This window comes from Stenella coeruleoalba (assembly GCF_951394435.1).
Source record: "Stenella coeruleoalba genome assembly, chromosome: 4".
Taxonomy (NCBI): Eukaryota; Metazoa; Chordata; class Mammalia; order Artiodactyla; family Delphinidae; genus Stenella; species Stenella coeruleoalba.
The window spans coordinates 69,943,526-69,971,005 of NC_137149.1; the positions used below are offsets into that span (position 1 = coordinate 69,943,526).

Genomic DNA, 27,480 nt, shown 5'->3' on the forward strand with positions numbered 1-27,480 from the left:
GCTCTCTGTGGCAAGATGTCCTTGTGTAATCTTTGAATAATAGTTTATTTCTAGGCTCTCCCCTTTGGGTCCAGCTGCCATTATTGCTCCCAGGAGAACTCACACTTCCACCTGAAATGGAGTGCGCATTCTTTTTCCCCCAAAATCGTCTGCAATTATCTCAGTACCTTGAACACTAAGCCTAAAGGGTTTTAGTTGAACAAAGTGCCAGAGAGCTTGGGAATACAGACCCAGACCACTGACTGTATAAATCGTTGAATCCTATTAAGATTCACACTGATTGATAGCCATACTCCAGCTCTGTTTTTGTGCATGGCATTGAAGCGTTCTGCTGCCCTGCAAAAGCAGAAGACAGTGAGAGGTTTGGGCTCACCCACTGTCTTCTCCCCTCTCAATCCCAAACGGTGAACCATCTCTGGTCCTTCAACTCTAGATATTGCTTACATAGTTATCCCCTAGAATCCTACAATTTGAAGATCAGACTGAGGTTGTAATTTATCACCTAGTTACTCAGTAAGCCTAAAATTAATAAGCAGCTTTTTCCATTTCCTTGGTGCCCAGACCCACCTGTAAGGCCCTTGTGAGTAGAAGCATTTTAAGCAAGGAATAAATCTGGCTCAAGAATGCTACCAAGGAAGTTATATATCAGGCTACCTATCTGAGACAATAAACATAGACCCCTAAGCAGCAAACAACATTCACAAAGTCATTTATTCATAAATATGTATTGGATACATGACTGTGGACAGAATCTGTTCTAGGCATCAGGAAATTTTTTAAAGAATAAAAGAAGCGGGCTCCCCTGGTGGCGCAGTGGTTGAGAGTCCGCCTGCCGATGCAGGGGACACAGGTTTGTGCCCCGGTCCGGGAAGATCCCACATGTCGCGGAGCGGCTGGGCCCGTGAGCCATGGCTGCTGAGCCTGCGCGTCCGGAGCCTGTGCTCCGCAACGGGAGAGACCACAACAGTGAGAGGCCCGCGTACTGCAAAAAATAAATAAATAAATAAAAGAAGGTCTTTGCTTTCAAAAAGTGTATAATATAATGAGACATGAAGGAGACAAAAGGCAGAGACAAACACAAAGCTATGTAAACAGATGAAATATTTGCATGATAAGATACACTATGTGACAGGAGCTCATTGGAAAGCAGAAACCACTCAAGTTTTTTCAAATAGGGAATTTAATAGAGAGAATTGGTTACAAAGGTTGGATGAGCTGGAAAAGCAAAAGAGAGAAGGAAAAAAGGGTGTTAAAGGAGGAAGAGCCAGAAACAAGTGCCCATGAGCCTGAATTTGTTGGATCCTATTAGAAATGCTGTGCTGGTTGTTTGCAGAGTTTCCAGAAGAGGGGCCGTAAGAGTCTGGAATCACTCCACTGACCTGGCAGCAATCACCAGCAACACTGCCACACTTCCAGAGACAGAATCAAGAGGCTCGCCTCCCCCTTCTACCTTCTAATCTTCAGCCTATTCTTCCTAGGGGCAGCATCTAACAGGAAGCCAGAGAGAGAGGGAGCCCAGCCCCAGGGGTACAGAGCAGAGTATAGAAAGCAGGAGAGGCACAGAAACAGCAAATGAATGACCAGCACAAGCCAACAGAGGTTTTCCTGGAAAGCTCTGGTAATTCCAAATCTGGAGCAAATAATTCTTCCCCAGAAGAGAAAGAGAATGTATCAATCCAGATTCTGCTGCATATAACAGAAGTCCATTTGGCTAGCTTAAGCAGAAAGACTTTCAATAGAAGGAAGTGGTGCTTACAAAATCAAAAGATGGATGTAGTAGGCTCTAGGCTGGGCAACTAGAAATGACTCCCAGTATCACAGTGCAGATCGGCCCTCCAAGGGGACTGATGGCTTCACCACAGTCGGGAAGCTGGTAGTCAGGTAGCTCCTGCCATGTGTTGACTTCAGGACCACAGAAAGCTAAAACCAGGATTCCTGGTTCCAGAGCCATCTATACTGTATGAGCTGCACCAACAAAAGGAGTGCCTCAAATATCACCTTTGACATCACTTAACTTCATTTAATAAGGCTACCCAAATCTTATCCACTACCTTGTTGCAAAGCTTTCCTGAAGATTAAAACACATGCTAAAGAAAGCCAATCTAGGGCTTCCCCGGTGGCACAGTAGTTGAGGGTCCGCCTGCCGATGCAGGGGACACGGGTTCGTGCCCCGGTCCGGGAAGATCCCACATGCCGCGGAGTGGCTGGGCCCGTGAGCCATGGCCGCTGAGCCTGCGCGTCCGGAGCCTGTGCTCTGCAACGGGAGAGGCCACGACAGTGAGAGGCCCGAGTACCGCAAAAAAAAAAAAAAAAAAAACCAATCCATACAGAAGGATTTAGAAAGGAATTTTGTGGTGAAATATGTAACATTTTACATGAAATATGCAAGCTCCAAGAGGGCAGGAGCCACGTCAGTTTTATTCACCACTGCAGCCACGGTAACTTTCCACCCCCTGGCACATAGTCAGCACTCAATAAATACCTACTCATTGAATGAGTAAGACACACACATAGGTTAGTGCCTGGTTGTCAAGTTAAGGTTAGTAGCACAAAGCCAGGAGTCTTATTTTTTAGAGCTGTCTTAGATTTTCCAATCTGTTTATTTTAACTTTAGAATCACTTTATCTAGTTCCCAAAACGAAAAGCTCATTGGTATTACCAGGCAATCACATTAAGTTGTAAACGAACTTAATGATGTTGAGTCTTCCTATTCAAAACATGGTATGTCTTTTTATTTGTTCAAGGCTTCTTTTGTGCTTTTCAGAAGTGTTTCAAATGTTGCTTCATATAAGTCTTGCCTGTTTCTAAGTTTATTACTAGATATTTCTTGTCTCTATTTTAAAAAGGGTCTTTTCTTCCATTATAAATTTTTGTTTTTATACATGAAAGCTACCCATTTCTGTGTAGTAATTTTGTACCCCATAATCATACTAATTCTATTGTTCGTAAAAGTCTCTCAGTTAATTCTTTGGGGTTTACTGGATATACAGTGGTATAATTAGCAAATCTTAATAGTTTAACCAGCAGTTTTCCAACTTTATAGTTCAATTTTCTTTCTTTTACCTAATGGCTAGTATTTCCAGAACAATGTTAAAAATAATAGCAATGGTAGTGGACACTCTTATTTTGTCCTTAACTTTCATGGGAATATTCTAGTGTTTCCACAATAAGCGTGATTCTGGCTTTGAGCGTGAGATAGATATGTCTTACCATGTTATGGAAATATCCATCTATGCATATTTATTGAGTGATGTTTGTTTTGTTAAAAAACAAACAGACTGGCTATTAAATTTTGTCAAATGCCTTTCTAGCACCTGTGTATATAATCATATGCTTTTTTCTCCTTAGATCTGTTAATATAATGAAGTATATTACTAGATTTTCTAATATTGAATCATTTGCACTCCTAGAATAAACCCCACTAGTTATGCATTGTTATTTAATGTACTGCTGGATCTTGTTTTGCTAATATGTTCTCCTTAGTTTATGAAAACAATTTGGAAGTTTTCGTTTTTCCCCTATACTTTGGAACTGTTTAAGTAGAAATAGAATTATCAGTCTTAAATGTTTAAGTCTGGTGTTTATTTGTTTGTAGGGGGTAACAAACTATTTTGATCTTCTGTCTCTCCTGATTTGGGCTTTAGCAAATGCTTTTCTTACAAGAAAATTATCCATTTTATTCAAATTTTCAAATGTGTTTGCATAGATTTGAGCAAAGTAGTCTTATAATTCTTTACAACCCCCCTGTTTCCAACGAGCTTTCCCTGATAATGTCTTAGTTATCCATCCTGATTCATTTGTTTCATTGGAGTCTTCTGTAGGAATAATTTCCTCAAACAGGTCCCTGGGTGATATATTCTTCTCTGGAATGCTTCTCTGGAAAGAAGTGGTATTTTTGTGGGGAATGGGACTCTTGAGTCTCTGAGTTGCTGTCCTTTTGCCTTTACTCTAGATGTTCTGAATTGTTATTCTATAATCCTTTCCCTTCAGAAATCTGAGAGTTTTTCCTGTGAAAATACCTTGTACTTTGTGTCTGGAAGATTGTAAAATTATTCTTTTACCCTTGGAGTTCAGGAGTGATATCACGGTTACATAATATAATGAGCCCTTCAATATGCAAAACAGTTTATTAAATTCAGGGAAATTTGTATTTTCTCTTTGTGTATTATGGCTCCTCTTCTTCTGTCAAGAATGCCCACTATTCATATGTTAGCCCTCCTAGATGAGTCTTTCAAAGCTCTTATGCTTTCCAAATTTCTATAATTTTGTTCAAACTGTCTTCCAGTCCACTAACCTGGCCTCATCAGTGGCCATCTTCTTTTCAATTTATCTAACACTCTTTTTAAATTGAAAACTATGGGTTTTAGTACAAGGAAGTAAGGAAGTTTTTGTGCTCTCATCAGATATCCTTATATGTTCCCAAATTTTGAATAACGATGGGAAATGAAAAGTTCAAACTATCATCTGCTTCCTCCACCAGTTCTTCTCACGAGGAGCCATCTATTCTGGATCTTATGCTTGTTTTCCTTCTGTAGGATGACTGGGTTTTCTTATAAATATCGTTGTGTTTCTCTTGCATATCCCTTGGGATTTGGACCCAGCTGCCCGAGCGCCGTAAATGGAAACAGTGTTCTAGCTAGATGAAAGCCATGGTGGGCTCCAGGCAAGCTGTCATTCCCCTACTGATGCACCAGGAGGCAGTCTCTCTCTCTCTCTTCCTCTCTCTCCCCACTTTTTAAACTCTCCTACATCTTATTAAAGGACTGTGAAAACAGCAGTCCACATAGTCACACAAGGGGCAGCAGCCTTCATTTACTAGTCCCTCCAAATCCGTGCACCCAGCTTTCTTCCTTAATCTCACTGTTCTAACCCCATCCAAGTACCCCATGCCAGTAGTCCCCCAGTTCTCTCCTGTCCCTGAGGGGAAAAACATCCCATGACATCATTGGCTACTAGATCCAGACAGAGCTGAGACCTCACATTCCCCAGATCCCACTTCATGCTGGGCTTAGAAGTTCATAGTTGAATCGGAAGTGGAAGGAAGGGCATCAGGGTTGAGTTTAAGCTGTCGTGTTGCCACTAGCCATTTGCCCTCAGAGAGGAGGTTCTTATTCTAGAACACTTAAATGGGCTCCAGGGGAAGCCATGATTCTCTGAAATTACCGTCAAATTGTATTTATTTATCTATCTATACATATGTATTATATGTATGTTTTTCTGTAGAGTTCTTTCAGAAGTTTTTTTAAGAATATCTTTTAAAGCAGTTTTCTGTTCACAGCAAAATTGAGGGGAAGGTACAAGAAATTTCCCATATACTCCCTGCCGCCACACATGAATAGCCTCCCCTGTTATCAACATCCTCCACCAAAGTGGTGCATTTGTTACAATTGATGAAATGATGTGGACACAGCATTATCACCCAGAGTCCATAATTTACTTTCAGGTTCACTCTTAGTGTTGTCCATTCTGTGGGTTTAGACAAATGCATAAGGACATTTGTCTCCCACTATAGTAACATACGGAGTATTTTCATTGCTCTCTAAGGATCTGTGTTCCGTACATTCATCCCTCCGCACCCCCAACCCCTGGCAACCACTGATCTTACCGTCTCCATAGTTTTGCCTTTTCCAGAATGTCACATAGTTGAATCATGCAGTATGTGGCCTTCTCACATTGACTTCTTTCACCTAATAATATGCATTTAAGTTTCTTCCATGTTTTTTCATGGCTTGATAGCTCATTTCCTTTTAACACTGAGAAATATACCAGTACCTATGTGTACGACAGTATCAAAGGACCAAAGGACATCTTGGTTGCTCCCAAGTTTTGGCAATTATGAATAAAGCTACTGTAAACATCTGTGTACAGGTTTTTGTGTAGACACAAGTTTTCAATTACTTTGGCTAAAAACCAAGGAGCAAGATTGCTAGGTCATATGATTAGAGTGTGTTTAGTTTTGTAAGAAACTACCAGAATCTCTTCCAAAGTGGCTGTTCCATTTTGCATTTCCACCGGCAATGAATGAGAGTTCTTGCTGCTCAACATCCTCTCCAGCATTTGGTGATGTCAGTGTTCCAGATTTTGACGATCCTAATAGGTGTACAGTAGCATCACATTATTGGTTTTTTTTTTTTTTCTTTTTTTGCGGTATGCGGGCCTCTCACTGTTGTGGCCTCTCCCGTTGTGGAGCACAGGCTCTGGACGCGCAGGCTCAGCGGCCATAGCTCACGGGCCCAGCCGCTCCGTGGCATGTGGGATCCTCCCGGACTGGGGCACGAACCCGTGTCCCCTGCATCGGCAGGCGGACTCTCAACCACTGCGCCACCAGGGAAGCCCACATTATTGTTTTAATTTGTGTTTCACTAACAGCATGTCATGTGGAGCATCTTTTCATATGCTTTTTTGCGATCTGTATATCTCCTTTGGTGAGATGTCTGTTAAGAGGTCTTCGGCCCATTTTTAATCAGGTTTTTTGTTTTCTTACTGTCAAGGTTTAAGATCTCCTTGTATATTTTGGATAACAGTCCTTTATCAGATGTGTCTTTTGTATATATTTTCACCCAATCTGTGGCTTGTCTTCTCATTCTCTTGAGTTCAGAAGGTTTTATCAGATTCTCAAAGAGATGTTAAGAATCAGTCTTACAGAGCCATACCTAAATTTGGTGGAAATCCCCAACACGCCAATTAGTTCCATGTAGATTGCTCTAAGTCCAGTGGGTATCGAGGGTCTCACAGCCTCTCGGACACCAAAGATTATATCTAAAAGCAAATATCTTCCACTTCTATGCTCTACTTGGGTCATTGTAAAATAGGTTACTGAATATGAAAGATTACCCTTTGAAGAAAGGGCAAGTTCTTGAACTAGAAGAAGATGGTTTTAAGAGAAATAAAATAAAACAAATTGAAACATATTATAGTAAATAATAACCTGTATAGAGTGGCAAAAGTAACAAATACAAGACAGTTGTGAGTGCAATGAGTTCAGGGATAAGAATTCAAAAAAGAGCTTTTTGAAGAGAAGCTAGAAGTGTTTAAAACAGTAAAGTAAAGATAATTTTATTTCCCCTCAAAATAAAAATGAAGAAGACCTTAAATTTTCTTTCAGCGATATGTTGATGGTGATTCTTTGGCACTTGGCATTCAACTTCTAAATCTTAAATATATTACTCTTTATCTCTTGAGAAAATGTTTCTGGCTTAATCAAAAGTTAGTAGGCAAAATATGTACTACAGTATATGGTTACTTTTGAAACATAAGCCCTAGTAATTCTAATGGAAAAGGATTTGATGCTTTTTTATTTGAGGTCAATAAAAATAGAAAATAACCTTAGAAAGATCTTTTTTTGTCTCTAGCAGATAGAAAGATACAAATATAAAGCCTTCTATATGTTTTAAATGATTTTTAGATTTTTTAATATATTAATACATTTTTTTAATGCAAGCTACTCTGATGTATGACCATAACCCAAGCAGACCCATGGCAATTGGGAGCAGAACTGGAAGGGGGAATAGATTTCAAGATAGATCCTTCTACCACAACCTACAATCCTCTACACACTTGCCTTAAATTACTTAAACCTCACTAACATAAGTATTAAGGTATAACAATATGATCAAAAATTCACATATTTACTAAAATTTTCACCTATATATTAGCTATAATCAAAGGCTATAAAGAGAAGCTTACCTAATTGAAAAATGTATACTCTTCTTTGAATATCTTGATCATTTAATGGGTCCGTACTAATTTGATCTTTTATTATACTCCATCCCTTTATCCTTTCTGTTCCCCTTTTAACAAATATGTGCTCAGTTATTATACTTGTTGTTGTTAAATAACACACAGTCAAAATCTATGCCCAGGCACCTAGAATTCAGGCATCCCTCAATCTAACCGAAGAGTGCCCCTTAGTGGACACAATGAGAATAAATATGCAGCGGTGATATGAGATATCACTGAATGATCACAGAGGTTATGTTCAGTAAAGCCAAGTATATCCATCTTCTCAAGGCAGCCACAACCAGCCTGTCAGAAACAGCACTCAACATGAAACCTCTTATGTTATCCCAATTTAAAGCAAAATCATCTTATCATCAATTGCTGGGAAATTTCTCTCCAAATCCCCAACTGTCTTCAAAATGAATTTCTAGGCCAACTGAATTCTGTTTAACTCTGCTGTTTCCTGGTTTCAGATGGCTACACCACGGATGACATTGAGTTTTACTGGAATGGAGGAGAAGGAGCAGTAACAGGAGTGAATAAAATTGAGCTTCCTCAGTTTTCAATTGTTGACTATAAGATGGTGTCCAAGAAGGTGGAGTTCACAACAGGTGAGGATGTTTCCCCCAAAATGAACTAGCGATGATGAGAAAGGAGATGGCTCCCACCAAATGACCATCTGATTTTCCTTTCTTTTCTTTTTTTTTTTCACTCAGGGGCATATCCACGACTGTCACTAAGTTTTCGTCTAAAGAGAAACATTGGTTACTTCATTTTGCAAACCTACATGCCTTCCACACTGATTACAATTCTGTCCTGGGTGTCGTTTTGGATCAACTATGATGCCTCTGCAGCCAGAGTCGCACTAGGTAATGCATTCCCAGCACTACAGAGAGCTGGTGGGATTTAACGTCAAACAACAACCAATGATAAGAATTACAGGCCAGGGTGTCTCTCACAGAGAGTCAGAGAATGAGATTACCGTAAGAGTGCTGGATAATAAAACATCTATGTGTAAGCACTTACAGGAGTGAATGTTTTACAACGTAATATCTTTTTATCATTTTACCAAAATAAAACACAAATCTTGGAGTACATTCAACACTATATAAGTGCTTCTTAGAGAATATTTTAAAATTCTCATTACACTAATATTTTACTAACTTTGTGATTTCTTCTTTGGTTCCTTCTCTTTACAGTGGAGAACATTATTGCATTATTCTCAAATGGATTTGGAGAAAGCTAAACCTTGTGACCATTAACAAGCCATGTCAATATTATCTTTCAAATATTAACTATAGTTAAATTGTATTGTTCTGTCTCCTTTAAATAGAGCTCCTTCTACTTGAATAAGGCACAGACAATTCATCAGCTATATTAATGATCTGTGATCAGGACAGAATAAAAAATGGTTTCCTTCCCAGCAAAACAGAATTCAGAACTAATCTTGCCATGGTTGAGTAATTGCTGTAAGCTAAAAGGCTATATTTGAGATTTTAAAGGATTCCTTGGAAAGTTAGAATATGTAAGGTCTGTCTGATGTGTCTGGGTATGTGTGGGTCTACCTCGTATTTGACCCTAGAGCCATTTCAGTTATCACTTTCTGGGGTTTATTTACAGACACACACACACACACACACACACACACACACACACACACACACATGCAAAAGGACATAATTTATTACTAAGCTAACATATACAGCTCTTCTCTTCTGAGACTACGGAACTGGATTAGATGATCAGCATACCCTTTCACCCCTAGACTAATTGTCAACTCTACAGCTCATCTCTATTGGTTGAGTATATAAGGCTCACAAAGTCAAGTGTGGGCAGCCCCTTATCAACCTTTGAACATTACAAGACTAAGGAAAGTAGACAAATAATTTATCATATCATACACATGTATCTGCACATATTATTTGAATATGTGTATACGCTATAGTTAAAGAAAAAACATCGGACAGTGTCTACAGTAGGGAATATGAACTATCAAGGTCATGAATTGTGGTTCTCTTTACACACCTATCCTCAAAGCTAATAATATTTTGATTAGAGGTGTCAGCCTATGCAGATACTGAATAAACCTGTTCTTTGAAATGTAAAACCTAAGGTATTTAAAACCTTATCTAAGTGAAAAAGACATTTATTTACTAGCCCTTCTTACTTAAAAAATTTAAGCCAAGGAGTAGAAGCAGAAGTGGAATTAGTAGATTTTAATGAATTATTGCTTCTGTACAGAACATTAGGTAGAATTATATTAGGGGAAATTTAAAATTTTATTCAAAGAAATAAATAGCACCACTCATGATGGCATTTAATATCAGTCCAGACATTTAAATTTATCACTGATCTAAACTATTTTAACCTTTCGTATGGTAGTTCAGACTTCCTACTTTATCTGTTCTCCTCAAGTTTAGTAGTCAAATCAGGGAATCTAAATAGAATAATCTGGCTGGCAAATGAGTGCTAAACTATTTTCTTCCCTTTTCATTTTGTAACTTCCATTCCCTTTGCCAGTTCTCCTTTGTCTTTAATATCCATTTCACATTTCCTACCTTTATTTTTAAGGACCTCCGTCAAGTTTCACGTTTTACTTTTTCATCTCTCTGCTTTTATTTTAAATACCTTTGCTTCATACCTCCTTGCTTTTTGCCCCCAGCTGGGTGATCTACAGCAAAATAACTAATCTCAGAGTTTCTGTTTACTCAGCTATAAACTGGGAATTATATACCTGCCTTATCACACTCAGCAGGCTGTTATGACAGCCATATAGTTCATAGCTGTAAGTGTTTAAAACTTCAAAAACACTATACAAATGTGTAATATTAGTATTACAGCAGACTTTAGTATTAGATATAAGTATCACTTCCTATTTTTCCCAATTATCATTTAATCACCATAATCAACACAAAATACTATACAGACACACAAACATTATATTGTTAAGAATGCCATATTTAACAAAGTAGACAAAGCAGAATCTTCCTTTTAAAAAGACTACACTCTTAAATTTCTTTAACAAGTTGAATTTTTAGGAAGTCTTTTCCTGACTCCGGGGCACTAATTCATTCTAGTCTCTGGAATCAAGGAACTAGAGGTAATATTTGAAAAAGAAAAAAAAAAAGCAATAAGATTGTGTTATATTTTAAAATACATGTATCAAATACTTGATGCAAGTCATGAACTTTCTTATTTGCTTCTTCTTTTCATGTTGACTCACTATGAATGATGCATTATAATTTTAAAAGACCATACTGACCCTGTGACCTGTGTGTATTACAGTTGCATGCAATGAAATAGGTCTCCTCAAACCGGTCACCAACTTTCAGTTCGGTAGTGACTGCTGTGGTGATTAGTATTACAAGGACAGATTTAGGAGGGACGTGACAGAGACGCTGAGAGAAGGAAGGAAAGAAGGAGGTGGCACGTAGCAGAATGAGGGACATTTGACAGTAAGCAGTGGGCATGTCAATGAGATTTTAATATTTGCATCTACTTTTCTTTTTCCTTTGTGCATTATTTTTAAAAAAAAAAAAGTTTTCAACCCAACACTCACAGCGCATCCCATTTTATGATTTACTTATGGACTATGTAGGGAGCCTGCAGCTTTGTCTTTCAAATTGTCTGCCCTTTTTGCCCTGTGGTTTATTGCATTACTGCCATCATTCTGGAGCACCAACAGGAGATCGGCATCTGTCCTCTCAGTCTTGAAAAGGGAACTTAACAAGTGCGTTCAGCTAAGCTGTGTCTTTCTGTTTCATAGGAATCACCACAGTGCTGACAATGACAACCATCAGCACTCACCTCAGGGAGACCCTGCCAAAGATCCCCTATGTCAAAGCAATTGATATTTACCTGATGGGTTGCTTTGTGTTCGTGTTCCTGGCTTTGCTGGAATATGCCTTTGTAAATTACATCTTCTTTGGAAAAGGCCCTCAGAAAAAAGGAGCTGGCAAACAAGACCAGAGTGCTAATGAGAAGAACAAACTGGAGATGAATAAAGTCCAGGTAATATATTAAATATTCTCAACAATCTTCTTCTGAAATTCAGCAGCAGCATCGTGCCCAGAGCTCTCATAACAGAAAAAAATTATGAAATACTAGTTTATCTTTAATAAGGCTCCAACCACCCTTCATTTCACATATTTGAAAATTGACAATTGAAGATGTTAGGTTGAAGTTTACATAGCTTAATAACATACCTGGGCCTGCAACTCAACCCTAAGTCCATTATTCTTTATTTTAAATTATATAGCTGTGAAACTATACACAAAAGAATAATTCCAGACCTACTTAATAAATAAATGAGAGAACTAAAGTGAACAAACTCTTACTCCTAAGTGGCAATGAGGCATTATAGCACGGTGGTTATAACCACAGAATGGAATCAAACTGCTTGGATTTAATTCCCAGGTCTGCCACTTACTGGCTTTAGAACTTCAGGCAAATCAACCTGTGTAACTCCTTATCTAACCTCTGCTCTCAGTGTCATCAACCATAAAATGGAGATTGCTATAGTATACCTATCTCTCAGTTATCATAAGGACTAAATGAGTTTTGTTACTTCTTTTAAAGTCTATTATTTGGAACAATACCTAGTACATAGTAAGAACTCAATAAGTATTAGCTATTATCATATACAAGACATTGTCAGTATTTTTCCTTTGCTTTTCACTGGTAGATCTTATGACCTGTGTTCTCACTGTGCATTAAAATAATGCTTTGTTTATTCTTTTTAAAAATCCCTATAGTCTCTACTTCCGTGGCATTTTTCACTGAAATCATTTGACAATTATGTGCGTTGAAATACTGGATCCAAGACAAATTGTTTTCAAGATGGTACACAGGGTAACGACTCAAATATTCATTCACGATTCTGAGCATTGGGGGTACTGCTCTGAATGATGGAGTTTAGATGCTAACGTGGGAAGACAGGCAGTAAACAAGCGAGTATCGAGAGCATAATTTCAGGTAATAGGAAGTGCTACAAAGAAAGTAAAACCGAGTAATGGGCAAGAGAATGTGTGGGGTCAGGTTCAAGGGAACAGGGAACTTTGATCAGGTGATCAGGAAGACCTCTTTGAGGAATTACCATTTGATCTGACACCTAAGTGATGGAAGCAGCAACCATGCCATGTCCATTCTAGGCAAAGAATTGTGTGACGTGTTAAAGTACTGAGAGAAGACCAATGCAGCAAGAACATAGGAAGTGAGGGAGAAAGAGAATAATTTGAGTTGTGGCTGGAGAATCAGGCAGAAGTCAAATAATGAATCTTCAAGGTGTTTCTTCATGCTCTTTAGTAGGATATCAAAATTTGGGAAACACTGTCGGGTAATTAGAAAATTACAAATGAGGAAAACATACAGATTCAACCAAATGGGCAAAATTCAAAGCAACACACTCAAATAAATTTATACTCTTGTATAAAACACTATGCTTAATGCCATGGGAAAGGAGTAGGCATGATACTTGCCCTTGAGAAACTTCTGATCTGGCTGGAAAGAAAATTATGAATGGATTATAAAATAAGACAGGACAGCATTTATCTTGAAGAAAGGTTGAAGCTTCCTATTATCTGATCGTAGCCATACCAGCTTTAAAAGTACTTTAAGGGGGCTTCCCTGGTGGCGCAGTGGTTGAGAGTCCGCCTGCCAATGCAGGGGACACGGGTTTGTGCCCCGGTCCTGGAAGATCCCACATGCCGCAGAGCGGCTGGGCCCGTGAGCCATGGCCGCTGGAGCCTGCGCATCCGGAGCCTGTGCTCAGCAACGGGAGAGGCCACAACAGTGAGAGGCCCGCGTACCACACAAAAAAAAACAAAAACAAAACAAAACAAAAAAAAAAACCAGCTTAAAATAAAGTCCATAGGAAAAGATTAACATAATATATGAAGAGATGGGAAGTATCAGACTAGGATTTGAGACTATAAACAAGAGCCAGTGGAAATCATAGAATTGAAATTTTTATTAGATGGATTAGAATCAGATTTCATACCACAGAAGAAAAAATTAGTATGATTGAAGGTAATATTGGCCTTCTCAATCTTTCCATTGCTCCAGTTCTTACCATAATTGCTACTAACTCAGGAATGCCTTAACTGACTGTCTGTTGGTTTATATTTTGTACCCTTGTGATTTGTTCTCATGACATCCTGTGCTTTTCCACCTTAGGACTTACCACAATATAGAGTATATGTGTAATTATTTTATTTGTGTAATTATTTTTGTAACCTCTATCTCTCTGCTAATCTCCAAGCTTCCCAAAGATAGGCACCAGGGTCCTTGTCTATTATGTTTATTGTTCTTTCCTTGGTGGCTAGAACTGAGAAAATACCAAACAGGAACTTTTTGAATGAATGACTGCTAGAGAGGCCTTTTTCATTCAAGGTGAGTTCGTAGATACCACACAAGGTATTGAGTGTTACATCACAATGTTTTATAAAATTCTCATGTATTCATAATAAGTAAGAAAAGGAGACTATCTATAGTCCATTTTAGCTTCTGCTCCGAACTTACTTACTCTTTCTATCACTTTGATTTTTGACATGTTTTCAAGCATACTTTCTATCAACCTCTGTTATTCTTTCTGAATCACAGTGATATAGCATCAGATAAATACAGTCTCCAAAACATATTGTAAGTTTTTATAAACTTCTTCATATTTAGACGGAATAATAATAGACCAGTACTATCTCGAGGAAATTATAATCATGCCTGTAGCTGCTTAGGTTTTCCAGTTCCTGACTTCCTTATCCTATTCTAAAACCAGGGGCTCAGGCAGACAATGAGTCAATAACAAAGCAAGTATATCACTTCATCTGTTCAGCGCATCATCTCCAGCAGTGAAGTTAATGATGTAACCTAAGTGGTATTTAAAAATGTTACCCTCTGGTTAAATTTAAGAAATAGAAAATATTATATTTTTTCTTTACTATAATGGTTAGATGATCCTCCCCTTTCCTTTTAGATGTTTATAAACAGTTGAATTCAAATGACATATATGTTCTGGTTGGTCCCAGACAATTTTTATTTGAGGGATCCCTAATATCGGCCTTGGTACCCTAGTGCATAGAGTGGCATTGATCATTTATCACACATTACTCTGATAGCCTTGGCTGGGCAGTATTGTCAAGGGTATCTATACTGAAGCTTCAGAAGTGCTTGCTTTGTCTTGATTTATATTTCCACCACTGCACTGAAGTATCTTTTTATATGAGTACAGGTGCTCAATCCAGATATTAGGAGAGTTTCAACCTCCAACATGATAAAGACAATAGATTCATAAAACCCTCAGGTATCATTTGAAGCTAGAGATGGTATTTAGAGTTTTGAAAGATAGATTACTCAGTACAACCAAGCTGTTAAGTAAGCTACTTTGGGGCCATTTTTGTACTAAGCTGGAACAAATAGTTGTATCTGCTGGCCACAATGCCTGCCCATTTGCAAATAGATCCACCTAAGATAGAATGGTTGCATGGGTGGTCTCTGACCAGAGACTGACTCAACATCATTCTAAGTCATGGGGGACACTGGTGAAACCTGCTGAAGAGTCATGCCCAATGGGCAGTTGGAACCCCAAAAGTCAAGAAAGAATTTTTCCCTTCAGAACCAGATGTTGACACTGTAATCTGGCTTCTTTTCCTCCCATTCCTATTCTCTATGGTGAATCCTCTATACCTTCAGACAACTTTCTAAATGTAAATAAACTCTGTATTGTGATTAATTCCAGGATACAAAATGCGTGTGAAAACAGTCTTCATAAATGTAAACAGCTCTCTCAGGTCTAGCTTGGACCAGCTTGATAATGCATATTAGCCTTTGAGCCTGGGCTCCGCCCCACATCACTGTCTTGCCATCAGCCTTTAATGAAACTTTAACCATTCTGACTTAGTATCTTGGATTCTGGAGAAATCCAGGCAGGGCCTCTGATTTCTAATGACCGCCTGTGTTAACAGTTGATGAACTTCTTCAGCCCTCAAACCCCTGCCCAAATCTGGCTTGGTCCATGTTTTGTTCTCTAGTTGTGGCTTAATTTAGCTAATCTTCAGGGCCTTCAGCAACCTAAGAGTCTAATTTTCCTTTCCAGGAATCTCAAAATCTCTCTCTCATCTTCTTTCTGGCATCTAGTCTCCAATTTCTTCTATACTCAAAAAGATAGGATTCTTTTGTGAATGAGAGAGAAATCTAACTTACTGGCTTAATAAAATCTAACTAGCTTAAAAAAAAAGAGGGGTGGGGGAGTTCTTTGGCCCACACAACTAAAAGGTCCAGCAAAGATTGTAATTTCACATGAGGCTATACCCAGATGTTCAAACAATGTCATCAGAGAGCATATCTTGTCATCTCTTTTTTTTTAACATTTTATTGGAATATAATTGTTTTACAATGGTGTGTTAGTTTCTGCTGTATAACAAAGTGAATCAGTTATACATATACATATGTCCCCATATCTCTTCCCTCTTGCATCTCCCTCCCTCCCACCCTCCCTATCCCACCCCTAGGTGGTCACAAAGCACTGAGCTGATCTCCCTGTGCTATGCGGCTGCTTCCCACTAGCTACCTATTTTACATTTGGTAGTTTATATATGTCAATGCTACTCTCTCACTTCGTCCCAGCTTACCCTTCCCCCTCCCCGTATCCTCAAGTCCATTCTCTACGTCTGCATCTTTATTCCTGTCTTGCCCCTAGGTTCTTCAGAACAATTTATTTTTTTAGATTCTATATACACGTGTTAGCATACGGTATTTGTTTTTCTCTTTCTGACTTATTTCACTCTGTATGAGAGTCACTAGCCTCCACCTCACTACAAATAACTCAGTTTCATTTCTTTTTATGGCTGAGTAATAGTCCATTGTATATATGTGCCACATCTTCTTTATCCATTCATCTGTCGATGGACACTTAGGTTGCTTCCATGTCTTAGCTATTGTAAACAGAGCTGCAATGAACATTGTGGTACGTGACTCTTTTTGAATTATGGTTTTCTCAGGGTATATGCCCAGTAGTGGGAATGCTGGGTTGTATGGTAGTTCTACTTTTAGTTTTTTAAGGAACCTCCATACTGGTCTCCATAGTGGCAGTATCAATTTACATGCCCACCAACAGTGCAAGAGGGTTCCCTTTTCTCCACACCCGCTCCAGCATTTGTTGTTTGTAGATTTTCTGATGATGCCCTTTCTAACTGGTGTGAGGTGATACCTCAGTGTAGTTTTGATTTGCATTTCTCTAATGATTAATCATGTTGAGCTTCCTTTCATGTATTTGTTGGCAAACTGTATATCTTCTTCGGAGAAATGTCTATTTAGGTCTTCTGCCCATTTTTCGATTGGGTTTTTTTTTTTTTTTTGATATTGAGCTGCATGAGCTGCTTGTATATCTTGGAGATTAATCCTTTGTCAGTTGCTTCACTTGAAAATATTTTCTCCCATTCTGAGGGTTGCCTTTTCATCTTGTTTATGGTTTCCTTTGCTGTGCAAAAGCTTTGAAGTTTCATTAGGCCCCATTTGTTTATTTTTGTTTTTATTTCCATTTCTCTAGGAGCTGGGTCAAAAAAGATCTTGCTGTGATTTATGTCATAGAGTGTTCTGCCTATGTTTTCCTCTAAGAGTTTTACAGTGTCTGGCCTTACATTTAGGTCTTTAACCCATTTTGAGTTTATTTTTGTGTATGGCGTTAGGGAGTGTTCTAATTTCATTCTTTTACATGTAGCTGTCCAGTTTTCCCAGCACCACTTATTGAAGAGGCTGTCTTTTCTCCATTGTATATTCTTGCCTCCGTATGTGCGTGAGTCATTGAGAGCTAATGACTGACAGCGACATCACCAATGCGGTTCGTTACAGGAGCGGGATGTGCAGATGGAGGTTGTGGCTGTGTGGCTCTCTGTGCTCTGCAGGTGAAGGCAGCTGAGCACACTGGACAGCTTCATTCATTCGACTGTAGGCTTCTGGAGGGACAGCCCGTTCCATGGCCAGCATCACTTCACCTGGCTTCCTGCTCTGTACTTCAGAAGCACTCAGTAAAGGGGGATCTAACTGAATTCGTTAACAGTAAGGAAATCACTTTCCGTTTGCAAAGTAGGTTGAGCCCAGAGGTATTTCTTAACAGGGTTTTAAAACTGCCATTGACAACTAGATTATATTTTATTCCAATTACACTGAAGTGAGTTCTGGTATATTTCCTGATTGAAAATATCCAGAAGAGTTCAGTTCAGTGAGTGACAGCATTTTTCACAGCCTAAGGCATTCTTTGGGTATTCTGGAGGCAGAGAGAAGGGGAGGGTGAATGAGACAGGACGGGTGGGAGAGAAGTGAAACCCAAACTAGAAAACAAACGTATACATTCACCTGGGGTTTCTATAGAGGGAAGAAATACAGCCAGCATGTCAGTGTTTCCTGGGCTTTAGTCACCCTCCTGATTTTTGCCATCCCCTTTGTATCAGTCAGCGTTCTCCAATGGAACCAACAGAAACAGAACCAACATACACGCAAGAAGATATTTATTTTAAGGAACTGTCTTGTGCAGCTGTAAAGAAAGCAAGTCCAAAATCTGTAGAGTGTGCTGAAAACTCAGGCGGGATTTGTGTTTCAGGCCTGAGACAGAATTTCTTTTCTGAGAAACTTCAGTTTTTGCTCTTAAGACTTTTAAGGGTTACGATGAGGCCATGCAGATCATCAGGCTGAATCTCCTCTACTTACAGGAGCTGATTGAATATGTCAATCACATCTACAAAATACCTTCAGAGTGACATCTAGACTAGCGCTTGACCAAATAACTGAGCACCATAGACTAGCCAAGTTGACACATAAAATTAACCACCATGCCTTTTTACCCCCTGTCCTATCATTCATTCATTCAGTAGATATTTACTGACTGCTCCTATAAGTGCCAAGCACTTTTCTCAGGTCTTGGGAAGTAATGGATAAGACAAAGTCCCTGCCCTCCTGGAGCGACACTCTAGTGGGACATTTTGGGGAGGAACCAGTTGGATAAGAAGAGAGAGGATCAAAAGTTCTGCTCTGGCCATTTGAAGAATGAGATGCCTTTAAACATCCATGTATAGGCTGTCCTGTAGTAAGGTCCAGGATTTAAAAAAAAGAAAAAGGAAATATGAATTACTTTAAATTTTTCACTCATTATAATGACATAGGATGAGTGTAATATTAAGAAAAACATACAAAGTAACCAAGTTAGTGTGCTGGTTAGATTTTTTCTAAATATGTGAAAAGCAATATATACCACTGTTTCATTTTCTTCATAATGCTACTCAGTTTTTAAAAACAAACTTTATGGGGAAAGAGGGTATTGCCCGTTTCCTCTGTAAGAATGTATAAGCGCCAACTCAAGAACTGTATCTCTTTTGTTCACTGTTATCTTCCCAAGACTGTTGCATTCTCAGAAGTTGAAAGCAAGATATTGTAATTGAGAACCACTGTACTGCAGGAAAGAAAGAGAGGGTTCACCAGCCAGAAGCTGTCTCTCCCCATCTCAGGTCTTTATGCAGTGAAATCCCAGGTGCGCCCTCATATGTGAGCCCGTCCAAGATTTGCCTGTGGTCAGGAGTGTCTTCAGGAGGGACCTTCAGGAGGAAGATGAGAGAAAGACTCAGCAGGCAGTGAGAAGGCAGATCCCATGGTCACAAGTGAAAGCATTTCAAAAAGTCTGTTAGAAAGAGAACTAACAACCTGAGTTTGGAAGAGGTCACAGTATTTGTCCAGTAAAACATTTAGAACCAGTAGGAGATGGGAGCAGTCACAGGGTTTGTACAGGAGAGTGTACAAGATTAAGGAGCTTTATTAACTGAGATCCCTGAAATTCCAAAACATGGGACATGATGTCCTATTGCTCGTGGAGAGGCTGATTCCTTCATCAGTGTCGGGGACAGTGCTTGACACAGAGTAGGCACTCAATAAACACTAAGTAAATGAGTGAGGGAATGAATGAACTGTTAACATTTTAACACTTATCCATTCTACACCTAAAATTACCTCTTGTAACCCATGAATATACCTGTCTAATAGGAAGTGGGGTGAGGATGAAAGATTAGCAAGCCCTTGGGGCTGCAGATCTAAAGCCACGTTCTCTGCTCCCCTTTATTAGACATCTTGCATGTTGATCATCTATCTGAAGGGGAAGAGAAAGCATTATTTATTGGCCCTCCTGAAGCCTTAATAATAATTATACTCATTTTTCTCTAAATTTAGGTTGAGTGATGCTCTAAACTTAAAGAGAATCCGTGGTGTTGGTTTGAGGATTACGTGGTCATATAATTAAGTCATTACCCCCCAAAATTAGACAGACTTACCTCCCCAATCACCAGAACCCTGAACAACCGCAGGCTTTACCCACCAAAGCAGTGGATTCAACATGCACGGCCCTAAATGGATTGCACCTTCTCTGGTGGCAGATCAGAGGGAGAGAAGAGTCCAGGAGGCTCAGAGCCACGTATGCCCGCCTCCTTCCAAATGTGCCCATAAGATAGGTCAGTGGCGAGCAGTGAAAGAGCTTGAAGTGTTCCTCCCGGAGCTTGTCTCCCGGGGAACTGGAGTGGCAGGTCTCTTCCTCTATGGCAGTATGAGGGGTGGGGAATGATTATCTCACTGAACAGTTATTCCAAAATCAGCAACGCTTTAGGAAATCTGTTAGGCTGTGTCTGCCCTAGAATTCCAGTGTGTCAACATTTTCATTTGCCTCACTTCCTTCTGTTTCAAGATTTGAAAATCTTCGATGTCTGGATCATGCCCAACTCAGATGTCAATATTTCCTTGTTCAATGAGGCAGCGTCACCACTGCAGGTGCTGAAGCAATGCCCAGCATGGCTCCTTGTGCTGCTTCTGAAGACGCGAAGACACACTGGCCGCTTTCCCCGTGGATATTATTTTGGGAAAGCTGTGCTGATTGTGGATATCAGGAGCCCCTGGGTGTCCTTATATGGCTGAGGCAAAGGGAAAGCTACTCTTCTCCTAAGGGCAGGGGTTAAGGAGAAGCCAACCAGAAACTTGCTGGTGTCAGCAGTGATGTGGTGACTACACACCCACCTCACCAGGCAGCAAAATCTTGGAGGGTGGAGGACGAAACTTCATACCTCTGAAGAAATGCTTGTGCACACCATCACACACACAAAATCACACACACACACACACACCCTGTAACACCAGCTTTTAGGAAAGGTCCTAGACTGTGTAGGAGAGAGAATGGAGATGGGCAATAACAGTTGTAAGACATTCCTTATTTTTCCAAATAAAGAACATGGTAGTGTTAATTTAACTATACAGTAATGAAATCAGCTTTCATGGGTAGCTGCAGAAAGGGATTCATTATTTTACATGTCAAACCATTTAAAGCTATGATTTCTGGTCGATGACAGAATATTTAGAGGGATTTGCACAAACTAATAAACTTCATGCAATTTATAAGTACCTCTGCGCCTGCACCAAGGTTAACCAAAATATCTTAATAAAATGTACCTTGTTTGTCATGACTTCTCCTTAATGAGGAGCATCTCTATGCTTCATTGGCTAATTCTAAATTCTAGCAACTTGTTTACTGAAGAGGGATTTCATAATAATGTAACTTAATGAGGCATACAGTACAGATCAGGTGATTCCGTTTTACAAATATTTTCTTCTGCCTGGAATAATTCTCCATAAGCAAAATCTGTCAAAAATTAGAAACAAGCCCTTGAGATTACCTAGTGAAAGCCTTTCATTTATGGACGATGAAACTGAGTTAATAACAAAACCAGGATGAGAACGCAGATTTCAACTCCCAATCCTGTGTTCTATCCTCTACCCATCCTTTAAGATTCAGTACAAGCCCCACCTCCTCATGAAGCCTTCCATGAATCCCAATGATTTCTCACTTTTATGCACCCCAATCATGGTCTATACTGTATCATTTAGCATTTGGTTAAAAGTCTTGTCACTTTCAATATTATGTCATATTCTTGTATCTCTAAGGAGACTATTATCTCAAGGACAAAATCCATGTTCGAGGATTCTCTTGACTGTTCCACAGTACCTAGCAAATCACATGCATCACCTAATCTTCTAACTTACTTGTCCCGTCTCTAATGAATCCAGGACTTCACTCCTTGTCACTTCAACCCTACTGTCCACTTTAGTAACATAAACTTCCATATGCATGACTTTTTTAACCATAGATTTACACTATATTTTATATATATATATATATATATATATATATACACACACACACACACATACACACATCCTTGACAACTAGCACTGTAGCTGGCTCATAGTAAGCATCAATAAAGGTTTGGAGAGAGAGAAAATTCTTGAGGTCACTATGATCAGGGAAGGTACACAGGTACACAGAGGAAGTAAAATGTTAAATTGAGCCTTGAAGAAAACATATTGATTAACGTGCAAAGAGGAAATAAATGATACGTGAGACAAAGAGTATCCTATGTTTGAATTCCAAATTGGGTACTTATTATTTGTTAAATCTTAGGCAATTTACTTAACCTGTCTGAGCCTCGGCTTCCCCATCTGCTGAACTAGGATAATATTATAGATTTCATAGTGTCTGAAAAATAACTGATAAATTACACAGTAGGATTCGATAAATAGTAGTTACTAACAACAGTAACAAAAATTAATAATAACTCCTTGAATAAAGAAGCCAATAGATGTCCCAAGTGAGGGCACAGTGGGTAGCCTAGTTAGACTACAGCAAAATGCTTCACAAAGGGAAATGATGATAGGTGAGAATGGAGAGACAGAGGCCAGATTCAGTCACCATTTCTTTCTCCAACCAACTTGAAGCTTAAAGCCATCAACTGCATCACTAAATTCACTGCAGGATGTGATGATGGCCGAGGACTGTGAAGTGGTTCATTCTTAGTAAAAAGCACATGGGCATTGAATCAGACAAGACATGGGTTGTAATCTCAGGTCTGGCACTTACTGGGGCATAAACTGGAGGTGGTTTGTTGTTGTAAGTGTTAAACAAGTAATACATGTGAAGCATCTACCATAATGCTAGGCAGATGATGGACACGCAACAAATCTTAGTTATCTTTTCTTTCATTTGTCTTTGCCTCTTCCCAAGCTTTTCTCTAGCTCTTTCTTTGTCACCAGGTTCTTTGCTTGCCTACCCAAACCTACGGCTTTCAACAAGGGTTTACTGAGATCAGTGTCATTAGAGAGCATTTAAAAGCACGGACTGTAAGTCGGGCACTGTGCTAATAACTCTAAATTTAAACACAGCTGCCTGTATTGTCCTTGGAAGTACTTCAAATTCATTTGTATGAATGAGCCATGTCCCCTCCAGGTAAACCAGATGCAAAGGAGATCAGCTTGAAGTTAAAGCCACATCATAGGCCAAAGGTGCTCACGATTCCTATAGTTCCAAAAGTGTTTATCTGGGCATAGCATAGAGAAAAACCAGGAAACCTGGGCTAGGTATCACTGGAATGGTAGGAAGCAACAGTGAACAACAGTGGAGACACAAAAGTCAAAGTATAGCCAGGCATGTCCTTTCAACCCATGCATCCATCACACTTCTGGCAGTTTAGCCGGAGGAAATAACTACGGATATGCACAAAGACTTAGCTAAAAGGTTTTCTTTGCAGGCCTGTTTATTTAACAGTATAACAGTAAAGCAAGCCTTAACATCTAAAAATAGATTGATTCAATTATGGTTTATCCATATAATCTATGAACACACGCTGTCGCAGAGGAATATTTATTAATGTGGAAAGATGACCAGGCTATACTATTAACTGACAAAAGCAGATTGCAAAGCAAAATATACTAGGTGAGTCTGTGTTTTTAAGTATATATGAATAAAAAAAGACTGGAAGTTTAGCAAGGTATTAAAAATAATCGACACTGAAGGTGAAATTATTAATTTTTACTTTTTGTTTCCTGATTGTTTATAGTTTTGAATGTTTCCATATATCACTTTGTAACAAGAAAAAATGCCATGTATATAAACATATATATGCAATTTTTTCAAATACCTATGGCATTTTTGTTACAAAATATATGTATATATGTATTTATATGGCTTCGATAAATGGTAGTTTTTAAAAACAAAAATTACATACTTTATATATAATATATAAAATTATATATTTAATAATATACTACACACACACATACTGTTTTGTGAGTGGACATAAATGGTGGATGGATAAATAGATGGATGGATGGATTAGATTAGATAAATGGTAGATGGATGGTAAATTAGATGATAGATTAGATCATAGATAAACAGTAGATTAGACGGATTGATAGATGATGGATTCGATACATAGCTGGTAGATAGATAGATGATAGATAGGCAGGTAGATAGATGTCCAGGAGGCGCACAGAGCCAGATGTCTAGCAAGACGGTGTGTATTGAGTGCCACGCAGTATCAACAGTTACAGGTTAACCAAAACGAGCGAACGTCCGGGCAGCTGTGCCTGAGCCCGTCTTTTCTCCGTCAGGTGGACACCCACGGCAACATTCTCCTCAGCACCCTGGAGATCAGGAACGAGACTAGCGGCTCGGAAGTGCTCACGGGCGGGAGCGACCCCAAGGCCACTATGTACTCGTACGACAGCGCCAGCATCCAGTACCGCAAGCCGCTGAGCAGCCGCGAGGCGTACGGGCGCGCGCTGGACCGGCACGGCGCCCACAGCAAGGGGCGCCTCCGGAGGCGCGCCTCGCAGCTCAAAGTCAAAATCCCCGACTTGACTGATGTGAATTCCATAGACAAGTGGTCCCGAATGTTCTTCCCCATCACCTTTTCTCTTTTTAACGTCGTTTACTGGCTTTACTATGTACACTAAGTTCAGTCCCCATGGTTCCTTAAACGACTACCTTCCTCTTCTCTTAGTTTTTAATCCCACAGGTCCCCAGCAGCGGTACTGCTGTGCTTTTTGAGGTAAGAGATTCAGTCATCCAATTGGTTTTAGGTCTTGCATATCAATTTTATTACTGCACCATGTTTACTTCAAAAAAAAAACTCTATTTTTTTTTCCAGTCTACTGTGGTCCAGGTTACTGGCTCTTTCAGAGCTCTGTTAATTGCCATGTTTACAAACAAATACACACAACGAGAGAAATTAGATAGGCAGATCTTTAGCAGTTCTAGCCGCCCTGGATTTGACTGATTATTTTTTAAGTAAAACTGAAAAGAGGACCCAGCTCTCTGTGTGCATGGCTTCCTGGTCAACTGTAACAATCTCATGCTGCCAAAAAACAACACAATTTCCAGGATCTCAGAAGACAAAACAAAGCCATTGATAAGTTACAGATTTCCAGGAAGAAGGGAGAACAAAAAGGAACCTAGAAGAGGAAGGAAGACTCCCCTCCACCCTCAAGCTGCCCCAGGTCCACTGTAGGAGGGGGTCCCAGCTCCACAGAGGAAGAGGGGGAGACTGGCAAGCGCTGCCCCAGGTTGTGCAAACCCAATCTGCCATCTTCACCTCACCTTTAAGCTGGATATTCTGAAAAATGCTTCTTTCTCAGACTTCCAGGCAGATTTAAATTAACATTAGAATCCAACCTGGTAGCCACTGGGAACATTTTTCTTTTCTTGTTAAGTATAAGGAGTTTGGGGGGCAGTGACCATCTTTAAGCTCTTTCAAATGAGCAGCCCTGAACTTACTTCCTCAGCCTGGAATCACTTGACGCTGTGTCATGAAGCCATGGCATCACATTGCCCTCGTTCCTCCTTTAGAGAGATTGAGAGAAAGGCGCTGGTGGGGGGGGGGGGGGGGGGGGGGAGGTGCGCTTTGAAGAAGAGGGTGGTAAGAAATTTTTGCTTGAGAAAAATATTGCCCTTTCCATGAGGAAGGCAAGATTTATGTGCTGTGAAAAGGGTGCCTGGGCAGTTACCTGAACTGCCAAATCTTTAATCAAATAGTATATATTTCTTAGCCTTCCAGAGAGCAGTATCTAATGGTGACAAGGTAGCTGCACAGTGCTAGTTCCTCAGCTAGCATGTTATGCCTCTGCTCTCTGAGCTCTGCATTCCAACACAGGAAATGAATGCTTCAGGAAATGCACATATACCCATTTTGGTATCATGCTCCTTCAACGCCAGATTTCTACTTTAAAGAAAACCTTCAAAACAGCAAAACCACAGAATAACAACAACATCACTGAGCCTTCAAACATTTACAACAGCTCTGAAAGTACAGCCCTTGTCTACAGTCGTTACTGCTTCTGCCTTATCTCTGCTCATGGATTACTTTGCTCATCATACAAGGAGCATCCCTCAAGAGCCCAGCACACAATTCTAACCATATCCAACCAACTAGAGTTGAGATTCATCTCATTTTATGTCATTAAAGCCTCGTTATTTTTGTGTATGTGTTCAGCCTGAGCATATAAGAATTCTATGTGTTCATTTTCAAGACTGAGTGAAACCCAAAGTTGGCCAAACAGTCATGAAGGCGAGTTGGGACCTCATCTATGGATGTGATATGAGTTGAGGTAATAATAGGGATGATTGCGTCTGTTTGACGATCTGGCTTTCTCCCTAAGGTTGTGATGAGGGCCCATGTTTACAACAGCATCAGCTGCTAGAGATGATAAACTTAATTGAAAAGAGGAAGCTGAATTTCTACAGATAAACCCAAGGAGAGTTATGAGGTGTTCTTTTAGAAAGCAAGAGGAAAAGAGAACCCCCAAATAAATACATGGTTATGCTATAGCTAATGTATGTTAGTAAGAATATAAAAACCCTGCTTTAACTGGAAAAATTATCTCAGTGGTTTTATGAGAAATGAATCGGGCATGGGAACCAAATTTCATTTAAGTTTTCAGTTGTATAATCACAGTTCCCTGGTCAAGAAAATCTCCAGCCTCTGGGGATGAAGCAATCCATTTCGAAACTCTGTTTAGTTAGTTCTTTGGCAGGGTGAGATGCTTTTCCATCGTGAAATGCCCAAATAGACTAGAATGTGGCCACACCAGTGATAGTAAGGTCAATATTCCCAGTGACTACCCAGGAACCACTGTGTAGCCGTTTATTTTGAACACAGGAAGTGAGGCTTTTGGCTGATACCTAACAAGAATTAATAAGTCAAAACTCTTTTAAAAGTTTTTAAGGATGAAATGCTAAATCAGAAACAAAGTCTCTGTTGATCTGTGTTCCATAACAAAACAAGTTCTCTTTACCTGTTTAGATCATTCTTCTTGGAGAAGATTGAGCATAGTTTTTTTATTATTATCTTGCCTTAAAAGTCTAAAGGATTTGATGCGTGTAGTTTTAGATGTAAAGCATCTCTGAGAGAAAAAGAACGTTTTGAATTCTTATCTTTTATCCTTTGTAAAATGTAAAACTTAGTAAGCCTGAATCTACCATAGGCACGAAATGGTGTCACCGTCGGCCCTCCTGGATGTAGACAGTCACAGCTAGCACTACACAAATTGTGTTACATAGCTCTGGTTTTAGAGGCAATTGGCAGCCAGAAAAATGGAAAAGCTGCCATGTTTCTAATTAATAACCTCTGGCCTCACTTCCTTCTTCCGGACACCTCCTAGCCAAATCCTCCCCAATCTCGTTCCAGGCTGAACAGTACACAGAAAAAAATCCTTCCTTCTCTGCCTCTCTACCTTGTCTTGCCCAAATTGATGACATAAAACATAAAAATTGCTACACATTCTTAAGTGCCCTCAACCTGGTCCCCATTCCTGAAAGATTCAGATCGCTACATTTTAGAGGGGTTACTGTTTAACCATTTGGGGGTTGTTTTCTTTTAGCCATAATCTCCTGTATTAACAAAGTGGCAGCAG

At 39.5% G+C, this 27,480-nt stretch overlaps 1 protein-coding gene across 4 annotated transcripts in view; it reads left to right on the forward strand.

Moving 5' to 3' along the window:
• The window catches only part of GABRB1 (gamma-aminobutyric acid type A receptor subunit beta1), a 324,119-nt gene extending 298,690 nt beyond the window's left edge, over positions 1 to 25,429 (forward strand). For 3 of the 4 annotated variants that reach the window (XM_079919127.1, XM_079919128.1, XM_079919126.1), the window contains exons 4-7: positions 8,193 to 8,330; positions 8,436 to 8,588; positions 11,486 to 11,730; positions 24,181 to 25,429. In XM_079919127.1, the coding sequence (XP_079775253.1) occupies positions 8,193 to 8,330; positions 8,436 to 8,588; positions 11,486 to 11,730; positions 24,181 to 24,525 (881 nt within the window). In that variant the 3' untranslated portion in view covers positions 24,526 to 25,429. The remainder of the gene's footprint in view (positions 1 to 8,192; positions 8,331 to 8,435; positions 8,589 to 11,485; positions 11,731 to 24,180) is intronic. The other variant, XM_079919129.1, reaches the window with a different exon arrangement.
• The last annotated feature ends 2,051 nt before the right edge of the window (positions 25,430 to 27,480 follow it).